This window comes from Nycticebus coucang, chromosome 21 (assembly GCF_027406575.1).
Source record: "Nycticebus coucang isolate mNycCou1 chromosome 21, mNycCou1.pri, whole genome shotgun sequence".
Classification (NCBI taxonomy): Eukaryota; Metazoa; Chordata; class Mammalia; order Primates; family Lorisidae; genus Nycticebus; species Nycticebus coucang.
Window position 1 is genome coordinate 29,926,466 of NC_069800.1, and position 24,503 is coordinate 29,950,968.

The following is a 24,503-nucleotide window of genomic DNA, read 5'->3' on the forward strand; positions in this document are numbered from 1 at the left end:
GTTTGATCTCTTCTGACCCTATATGGATACCCTTGATCGCCTTTTCTTCCCTAATTGTGGTGGCTAAAACTTCCATTACAATGTTGAAAAGCAATGGAGACAATGGGCAGCCTTGTCTGGTTCCTGATCTGAGTGGAAATGATTCCAATTGAACACCATTCAATATGATATTGGCTGTGGGTTTGCTGTAGATGGCCTCTATCAGTTTAAGGAAAGTCCCTTCTAGACCAATTTTCTTGAGTGTTCTGATCATGAAGGGATGCTGGATATTATCAAAAGCTTTTTCTGCATCAGTTGAGAGAATCATATTGTCTTTGTTTTTTACTTTGTTTATGTGCTGAATTACATTTATAGATTTACGTATATTGAACCAGCCTTGAGACCCTGGGATAAAACCAACTTGGTCATGATGTATAATTTGTTTGATGTGTTGCTGGATTCTGTTTGTTAGGATCTTGTTGAATATTTTTGCATCTATATTCATTAGTGATATTGGTCTACAATTTTCTTTTCTTGTTGGGTCTTTTCCTGGTTTTGGGATCAGGGTGATGTTTGCTTCATAGGACGTGTTGGGTAGTCTTCCTTCTTTTCCTACATTTTGGAACAGGTTGAGTAATATAGGTAGTAATTCCTCTTTAAAGATTTGGTAGAATTTTGAAGTGAAACCATCTGGTCCTGGGCTTTTCTTTTTAGGGAGGTTTTGTATAGTTGATGCTATTTGTGAACTTGATATGGGTCAGTTCAACATTTCCACTTGATTCTTGTTAAGTCTTGGAAGGTGGCGTGCTTCCAAGTATCGGTCAATTTCCTTCAGATTTTCACATTTCTGAGAATAAAGTTTCTTGTAATATTCATTAAGGAGTTTTTGGATTTCTGATGAGTCTGTTGTTATTTTGTCTTTGTTTTTTCTGATTGATGAGATTAGAGATTTTACTCTTTTTTTCCTGCTTAGGTTGGCCAGTGGTTTATCTATTTTATTGACCTTTTCAAAAAACCAACTTTTTGATTTATTGATCTGCTGTATTATTCTTTTGTTTTCAATTTAATTTAATTCTGGTCTAATTTTAGTTATTTCTTTTCTTCTAGTGGGTTTGGGGTTGGAATGTTCTTCCTTTTCCCGTTGCTTGAGATGTCCCATTAAGTTGTTAACTTCCTCTCTTTCCATTCTCTTGAGGAAGGCTTGTAGTGCTATAAATTTCCCTGTTAGAACTGCCTTTGCGGTGTCGCAGAGGTTCTGATAGTTTGTGTCTTCATTGTCGTTTTGTTCCAAAAAATTGGTGATTTCTTTCTTAATCTCATCTCTGACCCAGCTATCATTCAGCATAAGGTTATTTAACTTCCATGTTTTTGTATGAGTATGCAGATTCCTGTTGTTACTCAATTCAAGTTTTATTCCATGATGGTCCAAGAAGATGCATGGAATAATTTCTGTTCCTTTAAATTTACTGAGGTTAAACTTGTGACCTAAAATGTGGTCAATTTTGGAGTAAGTTCCGTGGGCTGGTGAGAAGTATGTGTATTCAGTTTTGTTGGGATGAAATGTTCTGTAGATGTCTGCTAAATCTAAATATTGGATGGTTAGGTTTAAATCTAAGATTTCTTTGCTCAGCTTCTTGCTGGAGGATTGATCCAACACTGCCAAAGGAGTGTTGAAATCTCCAACGATTATGGAGTTGGAGGAAATCAAGTTACTCATGTCTGTTACAGTTTCTGTTATAAATTGAGGTGCATTCTGGTTGGGTGCATAGATATTAATAATTGAGATCTCATCATATTGAGTATTACCCTTAACAAATATGAAGTGACCATTCTTGTCCTTCCTTACTTTTGATGGTTTAAAGCCTACTGTATCTGCAAATAAAATTGCAACACCTGCTTTTTTCTGATTACCATTTGCCTGAAATATGGATGACCATCCTTTCACCCTGAGTCTGTATTTGTCTTCTAAGTTGAGATGTGACTCTTGTATGCAACAAATATCTGGCTTGAGTTTTTGTATCCAGTCAGCTAACCTATGCCTCTTTAGAGGACAGTTTAAGCCATTCACATTGATGGAGAGTATTGATAAGTCTGGTGGAATTTTGGGTATCGAGTTTTTCAAAGGTCCAGTGGAAATTTTTAATCCTTTCACCAGTGTGGAAGTTGGAGTTTGATCCGAAGTTTCTGAGTGAGTTTACTTTTGTGGTATTCGATTGGGTTGGTCATTGTGGAGGATAGGTCTGAGAATATCCTGCAGAGCTGGTTTACTTATGGCAAATTTTTTCAACATATGAATGTCATTGAAGTATTTAATTTCTCCATCATAGGTGAAACTCAGTTTGGCTGGGTACAAGATCCTGGGTTGAAAGTTATTTTGCTTTAGGAGATTAAAAGTTGATGACCACCCTCTTCTGGCTTGAAAATTTTCATCAGAGAGATCTGCAGTTATTCTAATATTCTTACCTTTGTACGTAATAGTTTTCTTTCGCCGGACTGCTTTGAGAATCTTCTCTTTCATGTTAACTTTAGTGAAGCTAATTATGATATGTCTGGGGGATGACTTATTGGGGTTGAATCGTGCTGGGTTTCTGAAGCTGTCTGCAATCTGAATTTCAGATTCTCTAGGCATGTCTGGAAAATTTTCTTTCATAATTTCATGCAGAAGGGCCTCTGTGCCCTTGGAGGCCACTTCATCGTTCTCAGAAATCCCTATAATTCTTATATTGCTTTTTTTCGAATTATCTGAGAGTTCTCTGAGTGAGTGATCCGTTTTTGCTCTCCATTTCTCTTCCTCTTTGAGAGATTTGGAGCGTTCGAAGACTTTATCTTCAATGTCAGAAATCCTTTCTTCTGCTTGCTCCATTCTGTTACTGAGGGATTCTACTGTATTTTTCATATCTTTGAGGGCTGTAAGTTCTTGTTTCAGTGTGTCTAAGTCTTTGGTGGTTTTGTCTTTAAATTCGTTAAATTCTTGAGACAACTTTTGAATTTCTCCTCGAATTCCTAATTCCATTTTATTTATTTATTTATTTATTTTTTTTATTGTTGGGGATTCATTGAGGGTACAATAAGCCAGGTTACAGTGATTGCAATTGTTAGGTAAAGTCCCTCTTGCAATCATGTCTTGCACCCATAAAGTGTGACACACACCAAGGCCCCACCCACCTCCCTCCTTCCCTCCTTCTGTTTCCCCCCCATAACCATAATTGTCATTAATTGTCCTCATATCAAAATTGAGTACATAGGATTCATGCTTCTCCATTCCTGTGATGCTTTACTAAGAATAATGTCTTCCACGTCCATCCAGGTTAATACAAAGGATGTAAAGTCTCCATTTTTTTAATGGCTGAATAGTATTCCATAGTATACATATACCACAGCTTGTTAATCCATTCCTGGGTTGGTGGGCATTTAGGCTGTTTCCACATTTTGGCAATTGTACATTGAGCTGCAATAAACAGTCTAGTACAAGTGTCCTTATGATAAAAGGATTTCTTTCCTTCTGTGTAGATGCCCAGTAATGGGATTGCAGGATCAAATGGGAGGTCTAGCTTGAGTGCTTTGAGGTTTCTCCATACTTCCTTCCAGAAAGGTTGTACTAGTTTGCAGTCCCACCAGCAGTGTAAAAGTGTTCCCTTCTCTGCACATCCACGCCAGCATCTGCAGTTTTGAGATTTTATGATGTGGGCCATTGTCACTTGGGTTAGATGATATCTCAGGGTTGTTTTGATTTGCATTTCTCTAATATATAGAGATGATGAACATTTTTTAATGTGTTTTTAGCCATTCGTCTGTCGTCTTTAGAGAAAGTTCTATTCATGTCTCTTGCCCTTTGATATAAGGGATTGCTGGCTTTTTTAATGTGGATTAATTTGAGTTCTCTATAGATCCTAGTTTTCAAGCTTTTGTCTGATTGAAAATATGCAAATATCCTTTCCCATTGTGTAGGTTGTCTCTTTGCTTTGGTTATTGTCTTCTTAGCTGTACAGAAGCTTTTCAGTTTAATGAAGTTCCATTTGTTTATTTTCGTTGTTGTTGCAATTACCATGGCAGTCTTCTTCATGAAGTCTTTCCCCAGGCCAATATCTTCCAGTGTTTTGCCTATGCTTTCTTTGAGGGTTTTTATTGTTTCATGCCTTAAGTTTAAGTCCTTTATCCATCTTGAATCAATTTTTGTGAGTGGGGAAAGGTGTGGGTCCAGTTTCAGTCTTTTACATGTAGACATCCAGTTCTCCCAACACCATTTATTGAATAGGGAGTCTTTCCCCCAAGGTATGTTCTTGTTTGGTTTATCGAGGATTTGGTGGTTGTAAAATGTTAGTTTCATTTCTTGGTTTTCAATTCGATTCCAAATGTCTATGTCTCTGTTTTTGTGCCAGTACCATGCTGTCTTGAGCACTATGGCTTTGTAGTACAGACTACAATCTGGTATGCTGTAGCCCCCATCTTTATTTTTGTTACAGAGAACTGCCTTAGCTATACGGGGCTTTTTCCAGTTCCATACAAAACGCAGAATCATTTTTTCCAAATCTTGAAAGTACGATGTTGGTATTTTGATAGGAATGGCATTGAATAGGTAGATTGCTTTGGGAAGTATAGACATTTTAACAATGTTGATTCTTCCAATCCATGAGCATGGTATGTTCTTCCATTTGTTAATATCCTCTGCTATTTCCTTTCTGAGGATTTCATAGTTTTCTTTATAGAGGTCCTTCACCTCCTTCGTTAGGTATATTCCTAGGTATTTCATTTTCTTTGAGACTATGGTGAAGGGAGTTGTGTCCTTAATTATCTTCTCATCTTGACTGTTATTGCTGACACAAAGGCTACTGACTTGTGGGCCTTGATCCTGAAACATTACTGTATTTTTTGATGACTTCTAGGAGTCTTGTGGTTGAGTCTTTGGGGTTCTCTAAGTATAAGATTATGTCGTCAGCAAAGAGGGAGTGTTTGACCTCCTCTGCTCCCATTTGGATTCCCTTTATTTCCTTGTCTTGCCTAATAGTATTGGCTAGAACTTCCAGCACTACGTTGAATAGTAAAGGTGACAGAGGACAACCTTGTCTGGTTCCAGTTCTAAGAGGAAAAGCTTTCAGTTTTACTCCATTCAGTAAAATATTGCCTGTGGGTTTGTCATAGATAGCTTCAATCAGTTTTAGAAATGTGCCACCTATCAGTGTAACTGGCTTATTGTACCCTCAATGAATCCCCAACAATAAAAAAAAAAAAGAAAAGAGAAAAAAAAAAAAAAAAGAAATGTGCCACCTATGCCTATACTCTTCAGTGTTCTAATTAGAAAAGGATGCTGGATTTTATCAAATGCTTTTTCTGCATCTATTGAGAGGATCATGTGATCTTTATTTTTGCCTCTGTTAATATGGTGGATAACGTTTATGGACTTGCGTATGTTAAACCAGCCTTGCATCCCTGGGATGAAGCCTACTTGATCATGATGAATGACTTTTTTGATGATAAGCTGTAATCTATTGGCTAGGATTTTGTTGAGAATTTTTGCGTCTATGTTCATGAGTGAGATTGGTCTGAAATTCTCCTTTTTGTTTGGGTCTTTTCCTGGTTTTGGTGGTGGTTGGCACCTGAGTAGATTCCTGGCCTCCTCTGGTTGCCCAGGGAGACAGGGGGTGTGTCTTTGGAATATCCGGGAGTGAGCCCTATTGTTGCCAAAAGAATAGGCACCGCCACTCCGGTGTGGTTCCCTCTCAGCCGACTGTCCTCTCCTCACTCCTGTGGCACAGAATCAGCACTGACCAGCTGCAGTCTAGGCCCTGTCCACACCCGTTGAGAAATCACCCAAGAATCTGGACTCCATGGGGACAGGCCTCCAGACCCCAGAGTGAGAGTGGAGGGGAGTGATGGGAGCCCTGAATTGCAGGTAGAGAATATATCCAGTTTTATACAGTTTTATGCCTGGCAGGAGAACACCATGGCACCCTAGTAGGGGAGGTAGGTCCAGTTTTTGGAGGGTATGTCCCATGGAGTGCAATGGTAGGACCTTTGAACTCTGCTTGTTTGTTTGTGGGGCACTCCAAGCTGTTCTCATGGGGGAGGGGACTCCCATCCGCTTGGTGATGGATTTTGTACCTTTTGTTTGTATCCTTGGGGTTGTAGCTTACCTCAGCAGGGTTGTTGTGCGTTCTTCAACCTTCTGTCTTGGGGCAGCTCTAATCCACCCTGCTACTTGCTAAATTTCTGTCCTTTAACTCTTCTTCTGGATGGGAGCCTCTGTGGAAAGCTGGCTTCAGTCAGCCATCTTATCTCCACCCCCTCTGTCCTCTATATTTTCATCAGTGCTTTTTAGTTTTCTTTATGAATATCTTTCATATCCTTGGTTAGATGCATTCCTAGGTATTTAATTTTATTTTTCGTATCTATAGGAAATGAAAATGAGTTTTTGATTTGGTTCTTAGTTTGGTCATTATTGGTATATAGAAATGCTTCTAATTTTTTTGTATGTTGATTTGTATGCTGAAATTTTACCAAATTTACTTATTAAATCTAAGGGTCTTTTGGATGATTCTTTAGTATTTTCTAAGTACAAGATCCTATAGTCAGCTAATAAAAACAATTGGATTTTCTTTCCTCCAATTTGATTGTGTTTCTTTCTTCTTTTTCCCTGCCTACTCTGGGATTTCCAGCACTTTGTTGAATGACACTGGTGACAGCGGGTATCCTGGTTTTGTTCCAGTTCTTAGGGGGAAATCCCTTCAGATTTTCTCCATTTAATATGATATTGGATATGGGTTTGTCACGTATGCCATTTATTATTTTGAGGCATGATCCATTTATGCCTAGTTTATTGAGGGTTTCTATAATAAAGGGATGCTGAATATTATCAAATTCTTTATGCTTCTTTTGAAATGATCGTATTGTTTTTGTTTTTAAATCTGTTTATGCAATGAATCACATTTACTGGTTTTCAGATGTTGAACCATTCTTGCATCCCTGGAATAAAATCCACTTGATCATGGTGAATTAGGTTTTTGATGTGCTATTTAGATTTGCTGGTATTTTGTTGAGAACCATGCTCATTAGAGATCTTGTTCCCTCTCTCTCTTCCATTTCTTTTTCTTTCATACTTGCCTGGATTTGAAATCAGGGTAATACTGGCTTCATAGAATGAGTTAGAGAGCATTCTTCTGTCTTGATTTTTTGAAAGAGTGTCAGTAGAATTGTACTGGTTCTTTGTATGTATGGTAGAACGTGGCTATCAACCTGTCTGGTCCTCAGATTTTTTTGGTGGTGGGGTGGTGGCTAACTCATTCAATCTCACCACTTGTTATTGATCTGTTCAGAATTTCTATTTCTTCCTGGTTTAATCTTGAGAGATTGTTTGTTTCCAGGAATCTGTCCACTACATTTTCTAGTTTGTAAATATACAGGTATTACTAGGAGTCTGATGATCTTTTGCATTTCTGTAGTATCAGTTGTAATGTCTCCTTCTCATTTTTTATTGTGCTTATTTGCCTCTTCTGTCTTTTTTGTTAATCCAGTTAGTAGTCTATAAATTTTACTTATCTTCTAAAAGAATCAACTTTTCATTTCATTGATCATTTTTTATTTTATTTATATATTTTTTGTTCTGTTCTGATTTTTTTTTTTTTAAAGACAGAGTCTCACTTTATTGCCCTCAATAGAGTGCCATGGCATCATAGCTCACAGCAACCTCCAACTCTGGGCTTAGGCAATTATTCTCTTGCCTCAGCCACCCAAGGCAAGAGGCAAGGACTGCAGGTGCCCACCACAACACCCAGCTATTTTTTTGTTGCAGTTTGGCCAGGGGTTGGTTTGAACCTGCCACCTGTGGTATATGGGGCTGATGCCCTACCCACTGAGCCATAAGCAACGCCCCTCTGCTCTGATCTTTGTTATTGCTTTACTTCTGGTACCTTTGGTTGGGGTTTGTTCTTATTTTTCTATTTCCTTGGGATGCCATGTTATGTTGTTAATTTGTGACCTTTATATCTTTTTGATGTAGGCATTAAATAAGATAATCTTCCCTCTTAGCATTCCATTTGCTATGTCTAAGATATTTTGGAATGTTGTGTCTCCATTTTTATTAATTTTTTTATAATAATTTCCATTTGATTTCATCATGGACTCAAAAAATATCATTCAGGAGGATTGTTTGATTTCTATATATTTTTTTTTTTTTTTTTTTTTTTGTAGAGACAGAGTCTCACTTTACTGCCCTCGGTAGAGTGCCGTGGCCTCACACAGCTCACAGCAACCTCCAACTCCTGGGCTTAAGCGATTCTCCTGCCTCAGCCTCCCGAGTAGCTGGGACCACAGGCGCCCACCACAACGCCCGGCTATTTTTTGGTTGCAGTTTGGCCGGGGCCGGGTTTGAACCCGCCACCCTCGGCATATGGGGCCGGCGCCCCACTGACTGAGCCACAGGCGCCGCCCCTTTCTATATATTTTTATAGTTTTGCGTATTCAAGAGAAATTCTTATTTAACAATGATTATCATCAGGAGAGATAATATAACAAATTGTAACATGTAACTTATTTTTTAATATTTACTTAGAAAAAGTTAATTGTTTTGAAATAATCACTAAACATTTTAAGCAATTCAACAGAGTAAAAATAAAAATCACCCCAGATTTTATCACATAGAGATAACTGTTGCTTGTGTTAGGTGAAATTCATCTCAGGCATTGCTGTATACAAATATGATCCACAGCAACTAGAGAGATAGAAACAGCTTTACTAAAACAAGACTATATAAATGTTTACTTGAATGTAACATATAAGCAAAATATTCAATTTATTCAATTTATAACTTAAATTTAGTAGAAAAGAAAAAAACAAGAGTAAATTTTAAAAATTAAAGAGATATTATGGCTTAAAAACCATGAAACTTTATTAGAATAATTTTTATTTATGGCATATATATATTTCAATTTTAGTATCAGTTAACTTATGTCTAAGTAATTAGCCTCTTACATCTATTCTCCTTTCTTTGTTTGTCTCCAGTCCCACTTTTGTTAATATATCATTTTTGTATCTTCAAAGTATAAAATGTCCTCTTTTGTATTAAGAATTTCTGAAAATATTAATGCTTTTTGTCATTTACATAATTTTTAAAAAAAAATTGATACATCCTATCATCTTCCTAGTTCTCCCATTCTCTGGTTTTTAATTTTGATTCACTTCTTGGTTGCCCAGATTTCATTGGCCAACTGTAATTTCTTTTTTTTTTAAATTTTTTTATTAAATCATAACTGTATACAATGATATGATTATGGGGCATCATACACTCACTTCATAAACCATTTGACACATTTTTATCACAGTGGTTAACATAGCCTTTCCGGCGTTATCTCAGTTACTGTGCCAAAACATTTACATTCTACATTTACCAAGTTTCGCAAATACCCCTGTAATATGCACCACAGGTGTGATCCCACCGATTCCCCTCCCTCTACCCACCCCGCCCCTTTCCCACTTCCCCCTATTGTTAAGTTGTAGCTGGGTTATAGCTTTCATGTGAGAGTCCCAAATTAGTTTCATAGTAGGGCTGTGTACATTGGGTATTTTTTCTTCCATTCTTGGGATACTTTACTAAGAAGAATATGTTCCAGCTCCATCCATGTAAACATGAAAGAGGTAAAGTCTCCATCTTTCTTTAAGGCTGCATAGTATTCCATGGTATAGATATACCACAATTTATTAATCCATTCGTGGATCGATGGGCACTTGGGCTTTTTCCATGACTTAGCTATTATGAATTGGGCTGCAATAAACATTCTGGTACAAATATCTTTGTTATGTTGTAACAAAAGACGTGAAAGATCTCTATAAAGAGAACTATGAAACTCTAAGAAAAGAAATAGCTGAAAATGTTAACAAATGGAAAAACATACCATGCTCATGGCTAGGAAGAATCAACATTATCAAAATGTCCATACTACCCAAAGCAATATATAATTTCAACGCACTCCCTATTAAAGCTCCACTGTCATATTTTAAAGATCTTGAAAAAACATTACTTCGTTTTATATGGAATCAGAAAAAACCTCTAATAGCGAAGACATTACTCAGAAATAAAAACAAAACAGGAGGAATCACACTACCAGACCTCAGACTTTACTACAAATCGATAGTGATCAAAACAGCATGGTATTGGCACAAAAACAGAGAAGTAGATATCTGGAATAGAATAGAGAACCAAGAGATGAATCCAGCTACTTACCGCTATTTGATTTTTGACAAGCCAATTAAAAACATTCAGTGGGGAAAAGATTCCCTATTTAACAAATGGTGCTGGGTGAACTGGCTGGCAACCTGCAGAAGACTGAAATTGGACCCACACCTTTCACCATTAACTAAGATAGAATCTCATTGGATTAAAGATTTAAACTTAAGACATGAAACTATAAAAATACTAGAGGAGAATGCAGGGAAAACCCTTGAAGAAATTGGTCTGGGTGAGTATTTCATGAGGAGAACCCCCCGGGCAATTGAAGCAGCTTCAAAAATACACTACTGGGACTTGATCAAACTAAAAAGCTTCTGCACAGATAAGAACACAGTAAGCAGAGCAAGCAGACAGCCCTCAGAATGGGAGAAGATATTTGCAGGGTATAACTCTGACAAAGGTTTAATAGCCAGAATCCACAGAGAACTCAAACACATCAGCAAGAAAAAAACAAGGGATCCCATCGCAGGCTGGGCAAGGGATTTGAAGAGAAACTTCTCTGAAGAAGACAGGCGCACGGCCTTCAGACATATGAAAAAATGCTCATCATCTTTAATCATCAGAGAAATGCAAATCAAAACTACTTTGAGATATCATCTAACTCCAATGAGACTAGCCTATATCACAAAATCTCAAGACCAGAGATGTTGGCGTGGATGCGGAGAAAAGGGAACACTTCTGCACTGCTGGTGGGAATGCAAATTAATACATTCCTTTTGGAAAGATATATGGAGAACACTCAGAGATCTAAAAATAGATCTCTTTTTTTTATTAAATCATAACTGTATACATTGATATGATCATGGGGCATCATACACTTGCTTCATAGACCATTTGACACATTTTCATCACAATGTATAATTTCAAGACCAGCCATTGAATAGACATGTCATCTTGAGATAATCATCTCGAGATAATCATCTCAAACATTAGATTTCATTATTTAGCTGGGATAGTAATATCACTCAATTGGATGTAATAATAAATAAGAATGTGCTTTCAAACTGTAAAAACTGATGCATGTGTAATGTATTATAAAAACAACAGTAATAATATGTGGAATGTAATGTGATGACTTGTATCTTGGAAATAATGAACAAAGCTTGTTAGACATAGTGAAATATGTCCAGTAGAGTGAACAAAACTCTGTATCCTAAATAACAAACAGACACCAATAAGAAGTCTTTCTCCAAGGAATTTTGGCATCTTCTTGATCTAGGAGCACAAGTTTCTTTCCCATATGAACAAATAGGGTTGCCTATTTGGGCAAAAAATGGATTGCCCAAACCAAACATATTTTTGGTTCCAAATTTTCTTTATTTGTCAATACTGTGTTATCCAATTTTAACATTATTCTGTCAGATTTTTTTAAAATTTCTAAACTGTAGTAAGTAACAGCTTTCCCCTAGTCAAAAATATATTCACATTTTGGTTAGAATATTAGCTGATGTTGTAGCCATACTATCCAGTCAAATGTTGAAGAACAATATCTATCAGCTTTTCTTGAGGATTTCTGAATAACAGTTATGTAACATAACGTGCCATGGTGTGGACTTATTTTAAATAGTAATGTTTTTGCTTTAATGCAATAAAAAGTAGTCAGGAAGAAACACTTCTTTAGAAAAGTTCTTCAATGACTTTACTGAATAAAGCTCAAATTTGCTGTTTTTAAGCTTCCCAACCACATACGTGATGAAAACAAACAAACAATACAACAAAACAAAACAAAACACAACACCACCACCAACAACCGGACCACACAACACAAAAATATTTGAAGACTCAAGCACTCGTACATTGTTAACCTACAAAAAGGAAAAAAATTTTAATGCAACTATCAAATACATCGTTCATGAATATGAGCAGAGCACTGTATATGAAAACCAAGAACAATACATTTGAAAAGGCAATCACTGAAACAACTGTTTTGTCTACACAATTGCATAAACAATTTACCTACTTTCTGCAAAACTGACCAGATGCTTTGTTGCCATGTTAACAAAATCTAAATGAAATCCACAGATCTCCATCCCCCAACAAACCTTATTTTAGTTAGGTGTTTCTTGGCTAATCTTGTTCCAGGTCTGTTAACAATTTATGTTGAATTATTTGATTCACTTTCAATCTCTTTGCCATCTCTTGTTCATTTATTTTTTAAAGTGGGAAGGCACATGAAGAATAAAATGATCAAGTACAAGTAAATAAACGTAAAAACAAAGTTCTTTGGATAGCAAGACACTCCCCACAGTCTGAGACCTTTCTCAGGAAGATAGTGATTAAAGTACATTGGAGATAAATATCTAAACTGCCTCCCCACTGGAGATGGCCCCTCCCAAAAGTTCAGGACAGGGAATGAGAATCTCTTCCCCTTCTGTAAAATATCCTCTTTGCTAAAACTCTTACAAAGTTTTTCAAGACTTCAGGTAAACAAAAAGGAACCACATACATTTTTCAATGAAAATTTAAAACAATACATGATTTATTAATCACTATTACTTTGTCTCTAACAGTTTTCATAGTCACATCCTTGTTGCTTATCCAGACCTTCCTGATGATGATGGTTCACACGGCTCTACAATGTTTTTTACCTTGCTCGACAAAGGGGAAATGAGAGATAATACAGCTGCAAAAACAACAACAAACAAAATAAGATTCACATCCTGTAAGAACCTAACTCTTCATATCAACTCAATTTCTTTTCTGCACTCCTTAAACTTCTGACTTTTTGACTCTTTTTCAGAAGTGAGGCATGAACCAGAAATTCTTAGTAGTCTATCCAATATAAGAGCTAACCTGATCTCCCAGTCTAGATTCACTTATATTTTTGCTTCCATAAACCTAAGGGGTGGGAATGAAACTCAGAAGTACCATATCCTGTCAGAAAATGTTCATGACCAGACTTTGCACTCTTGAAGCATTTTAGTAAAATGAATAATAATGTTTGTCATTGGCTATCACATGACAGCATGTCGGTTATTAAAGCATTATAATATTTTAAAAACCTTTTAAACAATTTCACATGGAAGGTGAGAGAAAGGGGGTAGTGAGGGTGAAAATTTTGGACATAACCATTAATTCTGTAGAGATTGCCCATTAGATATTTCCGTGAGCACTGAGGTCATGCCATGATGGGTACTGGGATAAGAGCTGTCCTCCAGGTCTTGGGGTTCCTGAGAGAAAGCTCTTTCTGGTACAGCACATTGCTTTCTGCACTATACTTTTATGCTTTCAATATTTATCTTAGAGATGGTGGCGTTCCATTACTGTGAACTTACCTAATCCCTTACTACATTAACAGAGATATAGTGTCCAGAACATTAGAAAGAGTACCCCTTCATGGCATCCTATCTCTTCATGTGGCACTGCTCCCAGTTCTGGTCACACTGAGTATTTGCTGCAGTGGGAAAGTTCCTGAGAAAGATGCTTGGAAATCTAGTCATGCTTATAGAATGTTTCATAGTTTTGAGATTGACATGTGATGATCTTTGCTTTCTTATATGCTAGAAAGTAGACAAACAGGTAAACTTACTCGGTACTGTCCTAAGAGTAGAACAAATACCAATATGGAATAATTAAGTGCAAATATACTAGAAACTGAACTGTCATTTCCATAACGGGAGAAAATGTGTCTTTTGTTGCTGTATTACCAGAACCTTGCATGCAAAATTGTAGTTGTTCAATAAATGTTTACTAAATTAATTGATAAATATTTGTGACAGGTATTATAGAGACTTTTTCAAAAGCAAGTCTGATATTCTTTGCTTAGAATCAAATATAGCAAATACTTAATAGTATGCCATGGGAAAATTTTATATCACAAAATTTAATAGAAAATTCTATAAAAATATTTTTTATGCATGAGTATTCTATAATCATAAATTGCTATTATAAAAATGATTTTTCCAAAGCATAAATAAAAAAGGAAATATTATAACTTCAAGAAGTATGATTTTCTGAAGTATAGATTTCATAATTTGAAATGTCTTTGATTCTGTTTTCAGAGCTAATCACTATCTAATTGAAACTGATATATAACTAAAATGTCAAAATTCATAGAATTTTAAAGTTGCTTGGAATATGTTAGATCATGGGGCCAGATGTTACCCATGTATATTTTATGAACAAGTAATCCACTCTTTGACAAAAGGATTCTGTAGCCATATAAGTTGTATGAAGGTATGAGCTGCATCTCAATTGTGCAATATTTAGTTCCTAAAAAGTGGTAAGTAATTACTGTCATAATAAGATTTCTTAACTCATTATGTTTTGTTGGAAAGAACAAAGCACAACTAGAAGTAGGTCAGAGAAAAGATGGAGTTGTTAGTATCCCATTGAATCACAGGAAGTGTGGGACCACAGCAGGAAGAGTGTGAATGCAACTGGCTAGGGGCAACTTGGGACGATACATTGAAAGCAATGAGGACTCTTTTTGAACTCCTGCCACCTCATGACATAGGCTTTATGATTTCTCATTATAGACTGGCAACCCCCTCTTAGTAGGGAACATGGCTTCTGTAGCTCCCCAGATTCACATCTCCTAGTTCTGCTCTCTCCCCGCTCTCAAATTCACTCTCTTGTTCCCACTCCAGTTCAAGATTATCTGAGAGTGGATCTGTGATTGAGTCACTTGTCCATTCTTGACCAATCAGATGTGGTCAGGAAGAAAGGATATAATTACAGGGGCCACTGTGAGCCCTAACTATTGTAGTGTGTATAAGAGAAAAGAAAAGGGGTAATATTGTTCCTAGAATAGCAATTTTTATTGGAAACAAACCGATAGGTGTCTTGTATGGAAACAAGGAATACTTTTTAGAATAAGTATGTCCTATGCAATATTTTAGGCATACTTGTCCTAAGGGGAAAAAAAACCTACTTATTATTTATCTGAAATTCATATTTAACATGTCACTGCGTATTTCTTTTTTTTTTAATCAAATCATAGCTATGTACAATAATGCATTTATGGGGTATAATGTGCTGGTTTTATATACAATTTGAAATACTTACATGTATTTCTTTTTTCATCTGTTTCTAAGCCTGGAGCCCTATCTGTGGGTCTCCTTACAAACCAACTAGTGTTTTCCGGTTATATTTTCATAAGAAAAAGAAACTTGGGAAACATATTAGTTCTTTGACCTTAATCTTATAACACCTGTTGGGTACAGCATCAGGTGGCAAGGGAGAAAGTAGATTCTGGCTAGGAAATTGCCTTGAGTTCCACTGTGAGTAGTTCGCTGGACCACCCATCAGTGATCTAGAACTAAGTTGTCAGTTTAAAAGCACTGTAGAATGTCTGATGGAAGTTTACCATGTTATTCCAAAGCTAGCATTGCCAACTCACTCTTGCAAATTTAATTTCTTGGTTGCTTTATTCTTGAAGTGCATAAGTTAATCATGTAAACTTAAAGTTGAGTCTGACCATATGATAAGACACATCTGCCTATTAATGTATGTTAAGTCTCATTGCAAAAAGTAATCCAATTACTTTGTTAAACCTGGAATTTTCCATAAATACTTTGTGTATATGTACAATGAATATACTAAAGAATCAAGAGTTATGCACGCTAATGTACACAGCTATGATTTAACAATAAAAATAAATAAAAAATCAAATAGAATATAATAGATATTTTCACGATAACATGTTCTAATAGCAAGCTGTGGGGAAATAGGTACTGTCATACGTTGCTAGCGGCAGTGTGAAATGACACAATAAAAAAAAAAAGAGTTATGCAGAGTACTTTGTGAGAAATGCTAAGAATCCAGCCCCTTCTGGGCAGCGTCTGTGGCTCAAAGGAGTAGGGCGCCAGCCCCATATGCCAGAGGTGGTAGGTTCAAACCCAGCCCTGGTCAAAAACTGCAAAAAAAAAAAAAAAAAAAAAAAAGAATCCAGCCCCTTCATCTGAGATTTAGGGAAAGATTATGACTGACCCAAGGTCAGTCAACTAATAGTAGCAGAGCTGGCGATAATTGATAAAGTTTTAGTAGCAAAATACATCAAGGTTTAATGGTAAGAAATGCAAAAGTGTGTCTATGTGAATCCCTGTCAGAATTGTCCCAGTTTAAGTAGCATCTATAGACTTCAGACAATTACTTCATGAAATTATTGACTTTGGAGTGGTACAATTTTGTTTGCCAAATACTGATTACTGAAGGAATTATATAAATCCAGAGAAGTACCATGGCTCTTAAACATTAGCAAACAGTAGAAAGTATTCACCACAGAGGAATTGGAAATCAGCTGGCAACACAGGGCCCTCTAATCCAAACTAATGTGTTGTGGTTTCTGTTCTACCAAGGTGCCCTTCTCTAGCATTTATGCACATGGATCACATGGAAGTGGCAAGCCCTGTCATTTCTTGTTAATCATCCTGGTTCTATCCTGCTTCAGTACAGACAACCAACACTGGACACCCAGAGCCCACCGAGTAGTTGCTCAGAAACAATGGAAATAAACAATCTAATCATCTAACTTCCTATTTCTTTTTTGTTTTTTGAGATACTATTGGCCCTGCATATAAATAGAGTGCACAGCATTTTATGTGATATGTTTTAGAAGTCACTAAATGCATCAAAGAGACAGAAAGAAGATGACATTTCCCAGAAAACCTCAGGAGGATGAAGGCATATTGATGATAATTTTGTATAACTATGAGCAGCCGTCAGTAAGGTGGAATTACATCTACTCACAGGAAAGCAACTTATTTTTCAGAGAACAAAATTGGAGACAAGATAAAACTAGAGAGAAAGCTAGAAGGCTCCCAATGAAGGGTGAACATATGTTCCAGCTAGCCTGTAATACTCCAAGTTTTGTACTCATTCTCCCAACATAATTAACAATGCCTTGCTTACTCTCAGGATTTCCCAATGTGGTTATAAATTACATGGGCCATGCTGATGGAATAATATGAACTACCCCTGTGATATGCAACAGCTGGTTTGAAGTTCTCTCATACTGTTGAAAATTGAAAATTGTAGGTGTGCTCTTTAGTAGAAGAAGTGTTTTTGGTGAGAAGATAAACTATTTCTAGAGAAGTCAGAGGGGTGAAAGAAAGGCTAGGACCCAGGCAGTGGTTATAAACATGTAAATAGCCCTTTAAAAACAAACAAAAAAAAATGAGAAAAAAAAAGACTTTGCTTGTGTCCAAAATCAAAACAAAGAATCACATGTACATAAGATTTTAAAGGTCGTTGTTGACTCAGGTTACTTTTCCCCCTGATAATGTGAGAGTAATGAGTTATCAGAGTACTTTTTGACGTTGTGATCTGATGTTATTTGAAAAAAATAAGAGTTTTGTGGGAAAGGATCAACCCCTAATTCTGCTCTGTGTTACTTCCAGGTCAGAATGCTCAGCACTGGGCAAAAAATAGGAGAGAAAATGTTTTCCTGCCTATGTTCACTCCACTGGCCTCCCAAATGCCTCTGGTCATGTGTGACAATCCATCATTCCTGTCTACTGTCTAGTTTTTCTTACAAAAGGTCATTGCCTTTGACTCCTTCCCACAGCTCTTCATCAGGCCTTACTCTGGTACTGCTGAGCACTTGCTTCTGGCTCCCATTCTGGTCTTGGCAGGGCTAGACTCCAGGATGGAGGCAGAGACAGGAAGCCAGCCCTGAATGTGTCTGTTCCAGGCAGGTTTCCTGCCAGTCCAGGATCTGCTCCTTATTTGAACACCTGAGACCCTTCTCTTCATCCTTTGGTCTGGTGGTTTATATAATTAATTCCACTGTAAAGTACATGTTAGGTGGTTAAACCCAGAAAACACAGACAATAGTGATTATAAGAAGTCCTGATATGTAACAGTAATTTAAAATTCAGAAATAGAACATTCCCAACAAGATTTTTTTTTTTTCAAGCCTGGCATGTGTAGTAAGTACTACTTCTTACAAATGATCCTCATGCCCTAAATTCACCCAATTAACTCATGCTATAGATAGCATGTCTACAGAGACTAGAAAAAAACAATACTATTTTGTTTTTCTGCTTTGAATAGAACATCCTGATGAGCAAAGTCAAAAGGAGAATATTGTACATTGACACATTTATCCTGTGGCAATAAAAACATGTTCTGTTTATGTTCACTAACCATGAGGGATTAATTGACCCTTTAGCTGTTGGTTACTACACAGAGTCTTGCTCCATTCACAGCTCACCTTCTACTAAAGTTTTATTTGAGTGAGAGACCCTGGAAGATGAAAGAGTACAGATTCTAATGTGGGACTTGTGGGAAATCTGGACTCTGGAAAGACCAACTCCATCCCCGACCCCATGGCAGGCATAATTTTCATTATTTATGTATCAACCTTGAGGACCTATTGAAGTTGTCTTACTCAAAAGTTCTTTCCAACCTCTCTCAAACACCCGTCGAGATTAACAGAATAGTAGAAACAGATAACAGCTATGGTTATTTTCTCTGTTTTCACATGATAAATGCCACAGGTATCTGTCCAGTATTTGACATAAAAAAGAACCCTACAAAAGTCATGTCCATGGATACATACTACCAGATGCTAGCACATTTGCCTGTTACGTCAAGGCATCTGAAAGTTTAACTCTTGGCAAAGCAGTGTTTTTCTTTTTCTTCTTCTATAATCCCAAGGTAAACATTAAGCAGACAGCATTTCTGCTTTGAGCATGAAAGAAAAAAAAAAGAAAGACTGAATTTGAAAAGCTTCCTAGTGCATGCTGGGATTTTTGGAGTGTCCTTTGGCTGGGAGCTGAGTGGAGAAGCTGCCATTCTGTGGATGGGGAAGAGAGAGAGCCGTATGGCCTCATTCATAACTTCATAGCTACTGCAAATATCAGCTGATGAATATTTATGTTATCCCTGGCTTAGACCTGAAAGGCAAACAAGGGAAAAAGAAACGAAAGTTAGGAAAAGGTCGTCAGAACTCTGTGGGATTTTTTACCAACACTTTCCATGCGCGCGAGCACTAACTCTGAATGAAGTCATTATGTGCGGGGCCCTGCGAGGAAAACAGAGCCTGTTCATTAGCTCCCCACACTTTGTTTGAACCGTGTACGTTCATGGGGTCCTGAAAAGGAAACCTTTTTCCTTAAATCAAACATGCAGGATGTAGAGCTACATTATTATTATTATTATTTTAGTACATTATTGCAAATCACTCCTCATCATATAGTAACTTTAGTGACTCAAAGAAGGAGCCAGTTGGAAAAGGAGAGCTTTTAAAATACACATATATATACATTTTTTTTTTTATAAAGGGCAATTCCAGTCTAGGTTAATATCTAATAGTGTTAAAATGGATTTAGAAAAGTATTTTAAAGTACATAGAAACAATGTAATTATAGAACTCCTTTTCATATCATAGGAAAGCAAATTGTTTTCTTAAAAGTACTCGAGACTGTAGTCTTATTAGGAAAAATACCCTTTGGGCTCCGCTGTGGAAGAAATTGTCTATTTTGATCATTTGAGGCTTGTTAATTCAATTTCATATGTGTCCTTTTACTGTCTTTTTTTACCCATTAGTGCCACCCTCTGCTGCTATCACTGCCACCTCCAGGTTGACTGAGGCTATGGAAACAAGCAAACTGGATGGGCTGGTCACCTTTAAGAGCTGTAAATTTCCAGGCACCATGGCTCCCCAGTAGCCCAAGGTTAGCCTTCTGCCTGTAGTCACATGTGTAGGTCACAAGCAGCAAGGCCCACTGAGGCTTGTGGATTGGCCAGGGACATGACATCAGGGAATTCAAAAGTCTCTGGATGGAGCACAACCACATTCCCTCCAGCAGGCACTATCCTATGCCCTGTTTTCTAAGAATCAACTTGGTGTGGGATAGAGGGCAGGAATGGCACATGTGGTGTAGATTTCATCCTCCACATCAGGTTCTTAAGGATTACAACATGCTGGTTCAGGACTCAAGACCTTTCAGCAGAGTTGTGAAGAAGGTATCAGCACTTGGATGACGTTGAGTACTAGCCCATGAGTGTGAAATTAACAGAGTGGACTTGAACAAAATCTCTCATATGTATACCAGTGAGTTCCCTTCTACGTTTCCCATACTGCTGTGATGCTAATGCATGGTATCTATGTAATCAAGACTGAGGGTAAATTATCCCTAGCACTGCCTGAGACTGGTGAAATCCCATATTTCTTTTCATCTAACTTCTAAGAGTTAACAGTAATGACTAAAAAAATGCAAATCAAAACCACTCTATCACCTAACCCCAGTAAGATTATCCCACATCACAAAGTCCCAAAACACCAAATGCTGGTGTGGATGTGAAGAGAAGGAAACACTTCTACATTGCTGGTGGGATTACAAACTAATATAGCCTTTTTGGAGAGGAGTATGGAGAATCCTCAAAGATCCAAAAGTAGACCTGCCATTTATCCTGCAATCCCATTACTAGGTATCTACCCTGAAGAACAAAAATCATTTTACCACAAAGAAATTTGAACTTGAATGTTTATTGCAGCTCAATTTATAATTGTCAAGTAGTGGAAACAACCTAAGTGCTCATCAACCCATGAATAGATCAACAAACTGTGGTATATGTATACCATGGACTATTATGCAGCCATTAAAAAGATGGAGACTTTACATCTTTTACATTTACCTGGATGGAGTTGAAATACATTCTTCTCAGTGAAGTATCACAAGAATGGAAAAATAAATATCAATGTACTCCATACTAATATGAAATCAATATATAAACAATTACATGCTCATAAGAAAAATAAAATGCTAATATAGTTCAGTTCAAAGGTACAGGGAAGTGGGAGGGGGAAGGGGGGAAGACGACTGGCAGAGGAGGGAGAGCATGAGGTGGGATCTCACTCTCATTGTGAGAGGATTTAACACCCCCCCCCACCCAGGTGAGGGGCTCTTCTACAAACGGAACTTTACCCTGGAAGTGAGAACAATGTAACCTAAACATTGTATTCATATTAATTTGAAAAGATAAAAAAAACTCAACAAACAAACAAACAAACAGTAATGACCTAATGTAAACAGTGCATAGTGCATAACCTGCAAAACTCACCATTTTCTTGTCTTCTGTTCTTGGCTTATAAACATACAGGTGAAATTTTTTTCACGTGTTTCTCTCTTAGCTCATGAAAATAGAGTGAGTGAGAAGCTCTTTGGTTGTCTAGCTTGGGCAGGTGGACTTGGTAAATGAACGTCTTTAACTTTGTGGGTCAGGAACCATAGCCACCTCATCTTTCATGCTTGGTTCTTTCATTATTCTGCCCAGCTGTTCAAGATCCTTGTGGAGCAGGCTCACTTGGAAGATTTATTGTAGGAGTGTTTCCTGTTGCCTAAAGCAATACATTATTCACATGAAAGAATATCGCCCACCACCCACCCTGTGTCACTGCTTAAGACAAACGAGGACCCAAAGAAATAGTTTCTAGCTGCATAACCTCTGGAAGAATATTATATGAGCAAGAAAAGAAGAGAAATTTTTGTTTCCACTGTTGCTTAGCTCATTGAAAAAACAAGCTTGATGTTGGCTTCTTGGTAATTCTTAAACTCTTTAAATGTTAGCCAAGTTGCTGTTTGGTCATGGCTATTTTTGAAGGCCATGACACTCCTTGAAAAATGGTACCTCAGCCTATTGTTTAATCAGAGTGGTCTTTGGAAAATAAGGGGAGAATCAGACTTGAAATAAAGAGAAGGGGAAAAAATAAAAAAGAAAATGAACAATATCAGGGGGAAAAATATACAAAAATGCTGTCTAAGCTGGGTCCTGTGGCTCACGTCCATAATCCCAGCACTCTGAGAGGTCGAGATGGGAGGATTCCTTGAGCTCAGAAGTTGAGACCAGCCTGAGAAGAGTGAGAGTTCATATCTACCAAATATAAAATAGAAAAGCTGACATTGTGGCAGGCATCTGTAGTCCCAACTACTCAGGAGGCTTAGTCTGGACGATCACTTGAACCCAGGAGTATGGGGTTGCTGTGAGCTATACTGATGCCATTATACTGTAGCTCAAGTGACAGGAAAAAAAAAAGATGCTATGGCTGAAAATTTTATCATAAATATTTTGGAAGGACAACCACTGATGGTAAAAATGAACAAATTCACTAAAAATTGAGACCCATACAACTATGACTAAGCTATTAAAGCTATAGAAAACTGAATTTACGGCATGCCAAAGGAATAATATTTATCGAAACTCTATCTTTAAAAAATGGCACACATCAAAAATAGGGCTAGGCTTGTAACATTTTAGCTATCATTTTACTGTAGGTTTTGAAGTCTGAGGGAGAGTTTACCTCAGCATATAAGCAATTGGATAAGTAATTTATGTATGTCTTCAGGCTTCTATGTGACTGATAAGAGTAATTACTCAAGTGCATAATATAAATGAGGATTTAAAGCTCACGGCACATTGCAGGCACTAGATTTGTTGAATAAATGAATGGTTTTTCTATGAATGATGAACTTCAATGCAAAAAATAGTTAAAACTAAATGTCAGTGATGTTTCTATTACAGGAAATTCATAAAAAGTAAGAGCTTTATATCTATTTCTAAAACTACATTTATCTGAAACCAACCTGGTCAGATTCTACCTCCAAATGCACAGTGTCAAAACTAACAAAGTTTGCTTTTTACCCAATTGATAGCATTCTGTGAGAACATAGTTGTCTGGCATAAGTTACTTTAACACCAAAATACTTTCTCCAGTTAAAGACAAATTATGTCATTTTGGGCTGAGCATGGTGGCTCATGCCTATAATCCTAGTACTGGGAGGCCAGGATGAGAGGATCACTTGAGCTCAGGGGTTGGAGACCACCCTGAGCAAGAGCGAGACCCCCATCTCTACCAAAAATTAAAACAATTAGCCAGGCGTTGTGGCAGCACCTATAGTCCCAGTTATTCAGGAGGCTGAGGTAAGAGGATCACTTGATCCCAGGAGTTTCAGGTTGCTATAAGCTAGGATGATATCACAGCATTCTAGTCTGGGCAACAGAGTGACACTGTGTCAAAATATATGTATCATTTTGGGATAGAATTTTCTCTAGGTGGGATTTGCCTCTTCTATTTCTTCCCTTCTTTCCTCCATCCCTTCTTCCCTCCCTTTCTCCCTCCTTTCTTCCTTCCTTTCTTTCTTCCATTATAGCTCACAACAACCTCAGACTCTTGAGCTCAAGCTATCCTCTTGTCTCAGCCCACCACAACACCTGGCTAAGTTTTCTATTTTTAGTAGTGACAAGGTCTGGCTCTTGCTCAGGCTGGTCTCGAACTCCTGAACTCAAGCAATCCATCCACCTTGGCCTCCCAGAGTGCTCGGATTATAGGCATGAGACACTGCACCTGGCCACCCACTTTGTTTTCAATTAGTTTTACTTAGATTACTTTAATTGGATATCTTCAAATCCATTAAACAGAGATTTGAAAATTTTTATTTTCTAAGCATAATCTTTATCATGGAGTAAAGCTTTCGTTATAAGATTGTATAAAGCTAAAGAATTCTAAGCCTTTAGGGCTATGGTCATATTTTCTTCCTTTACTGCTTATTCTCTCTCTTTTTTTTTTTTTTACCCTCCTTTTTACATTTAATAATATATTTGGAACATTTTCCATATCAGCAACACAGATTTACACACTCTTTTTAATGACTGAATTACATTTAATCATATGGAAGTACTTCGATTTATTTAGTTGGTGTCAATAAACATTTAGATTGTTTTATCATTTTTTTTAATAAAAATTGCTGCAATGATCAATTACACAAATACTTTGGCATTATGTTATAGATATTTATGTAGGGTGAATTTCTTTTATTCTTTTTTTTTACTGTTAACATTTGTTTACATTCAACTTATTTTGCTTTTATTTCTCACCATATTAATTTTTTTTTTAAAATTTCAGATTAATATGAGGGTACAGATGACTAGGTTACATTGTTTGCATTTGTTAGATATAGTCCAAGTTGTAGTTGTGGCTTTCTTTAATTTTATTTATTATTATTATTTTTTAATTTATTTATTTTTATTAAACCATAGCTGTGTACATTAGTATGATCGTGGGGCACCATACACTTGGTTCATAGATAGTTTGACACATTTTCATCACATTAGTTAACATAGCTTTTGTAGCATTTTCTTAGTTATTTTGCTAAGACTTTTACATTCCACATTTACTAGGATTCACATATACCCTTGTAAGATGCACCGCTGGTGTAATCCCATTAATCCTCCTCCTTCCTCCTCCCTCCCCCCTCCCTCCCCCCTCCCTCCCCTCCCTTTCCCCTTTCTCCCTATTCTTAGGTTGTAACTGGGTTATAGCTTTCATGTGAAGGTCCTACATTAGTTTCATAATAAGGGT

The 24,503-nt window shown here is 37.0% G+C and overlaps 1 protein-coding gene across 3 annotated transcripts in view; it reads left to right on the plus strand.

The window, feature by feature from the left end:
- Positions 1 to 19,750, plus strand: part of HAO1 (hydroxyacid oxidase 1) — a 154,075-nt gene extending 134,325 nt beyond the window's left edge. The window contains exon 9 of one of the 3 annotated variants that reach the window (XM_053574538.1): positions 19,691 to 19,750. In XM_053574538.1, the coding sequence (XP_053430513.1) occupies positions 19,691 to 19,729 (39 nt within the window). In that variant the 3' untranslated portion in view covers positions 19,730 to 19,750. Of the gene's footprint in view, positions 1 to 12,708; positions 12,825 to 19,690 lie in introns of those variants that run through there. The other 2 variants (XM_053574537.1, XM_053574540.1) reach the window with 2 other exon arrangements.
- The last annotated feature ends 4,753 nt before the right edge of the window (positions 19,751 to 24,503 follow it).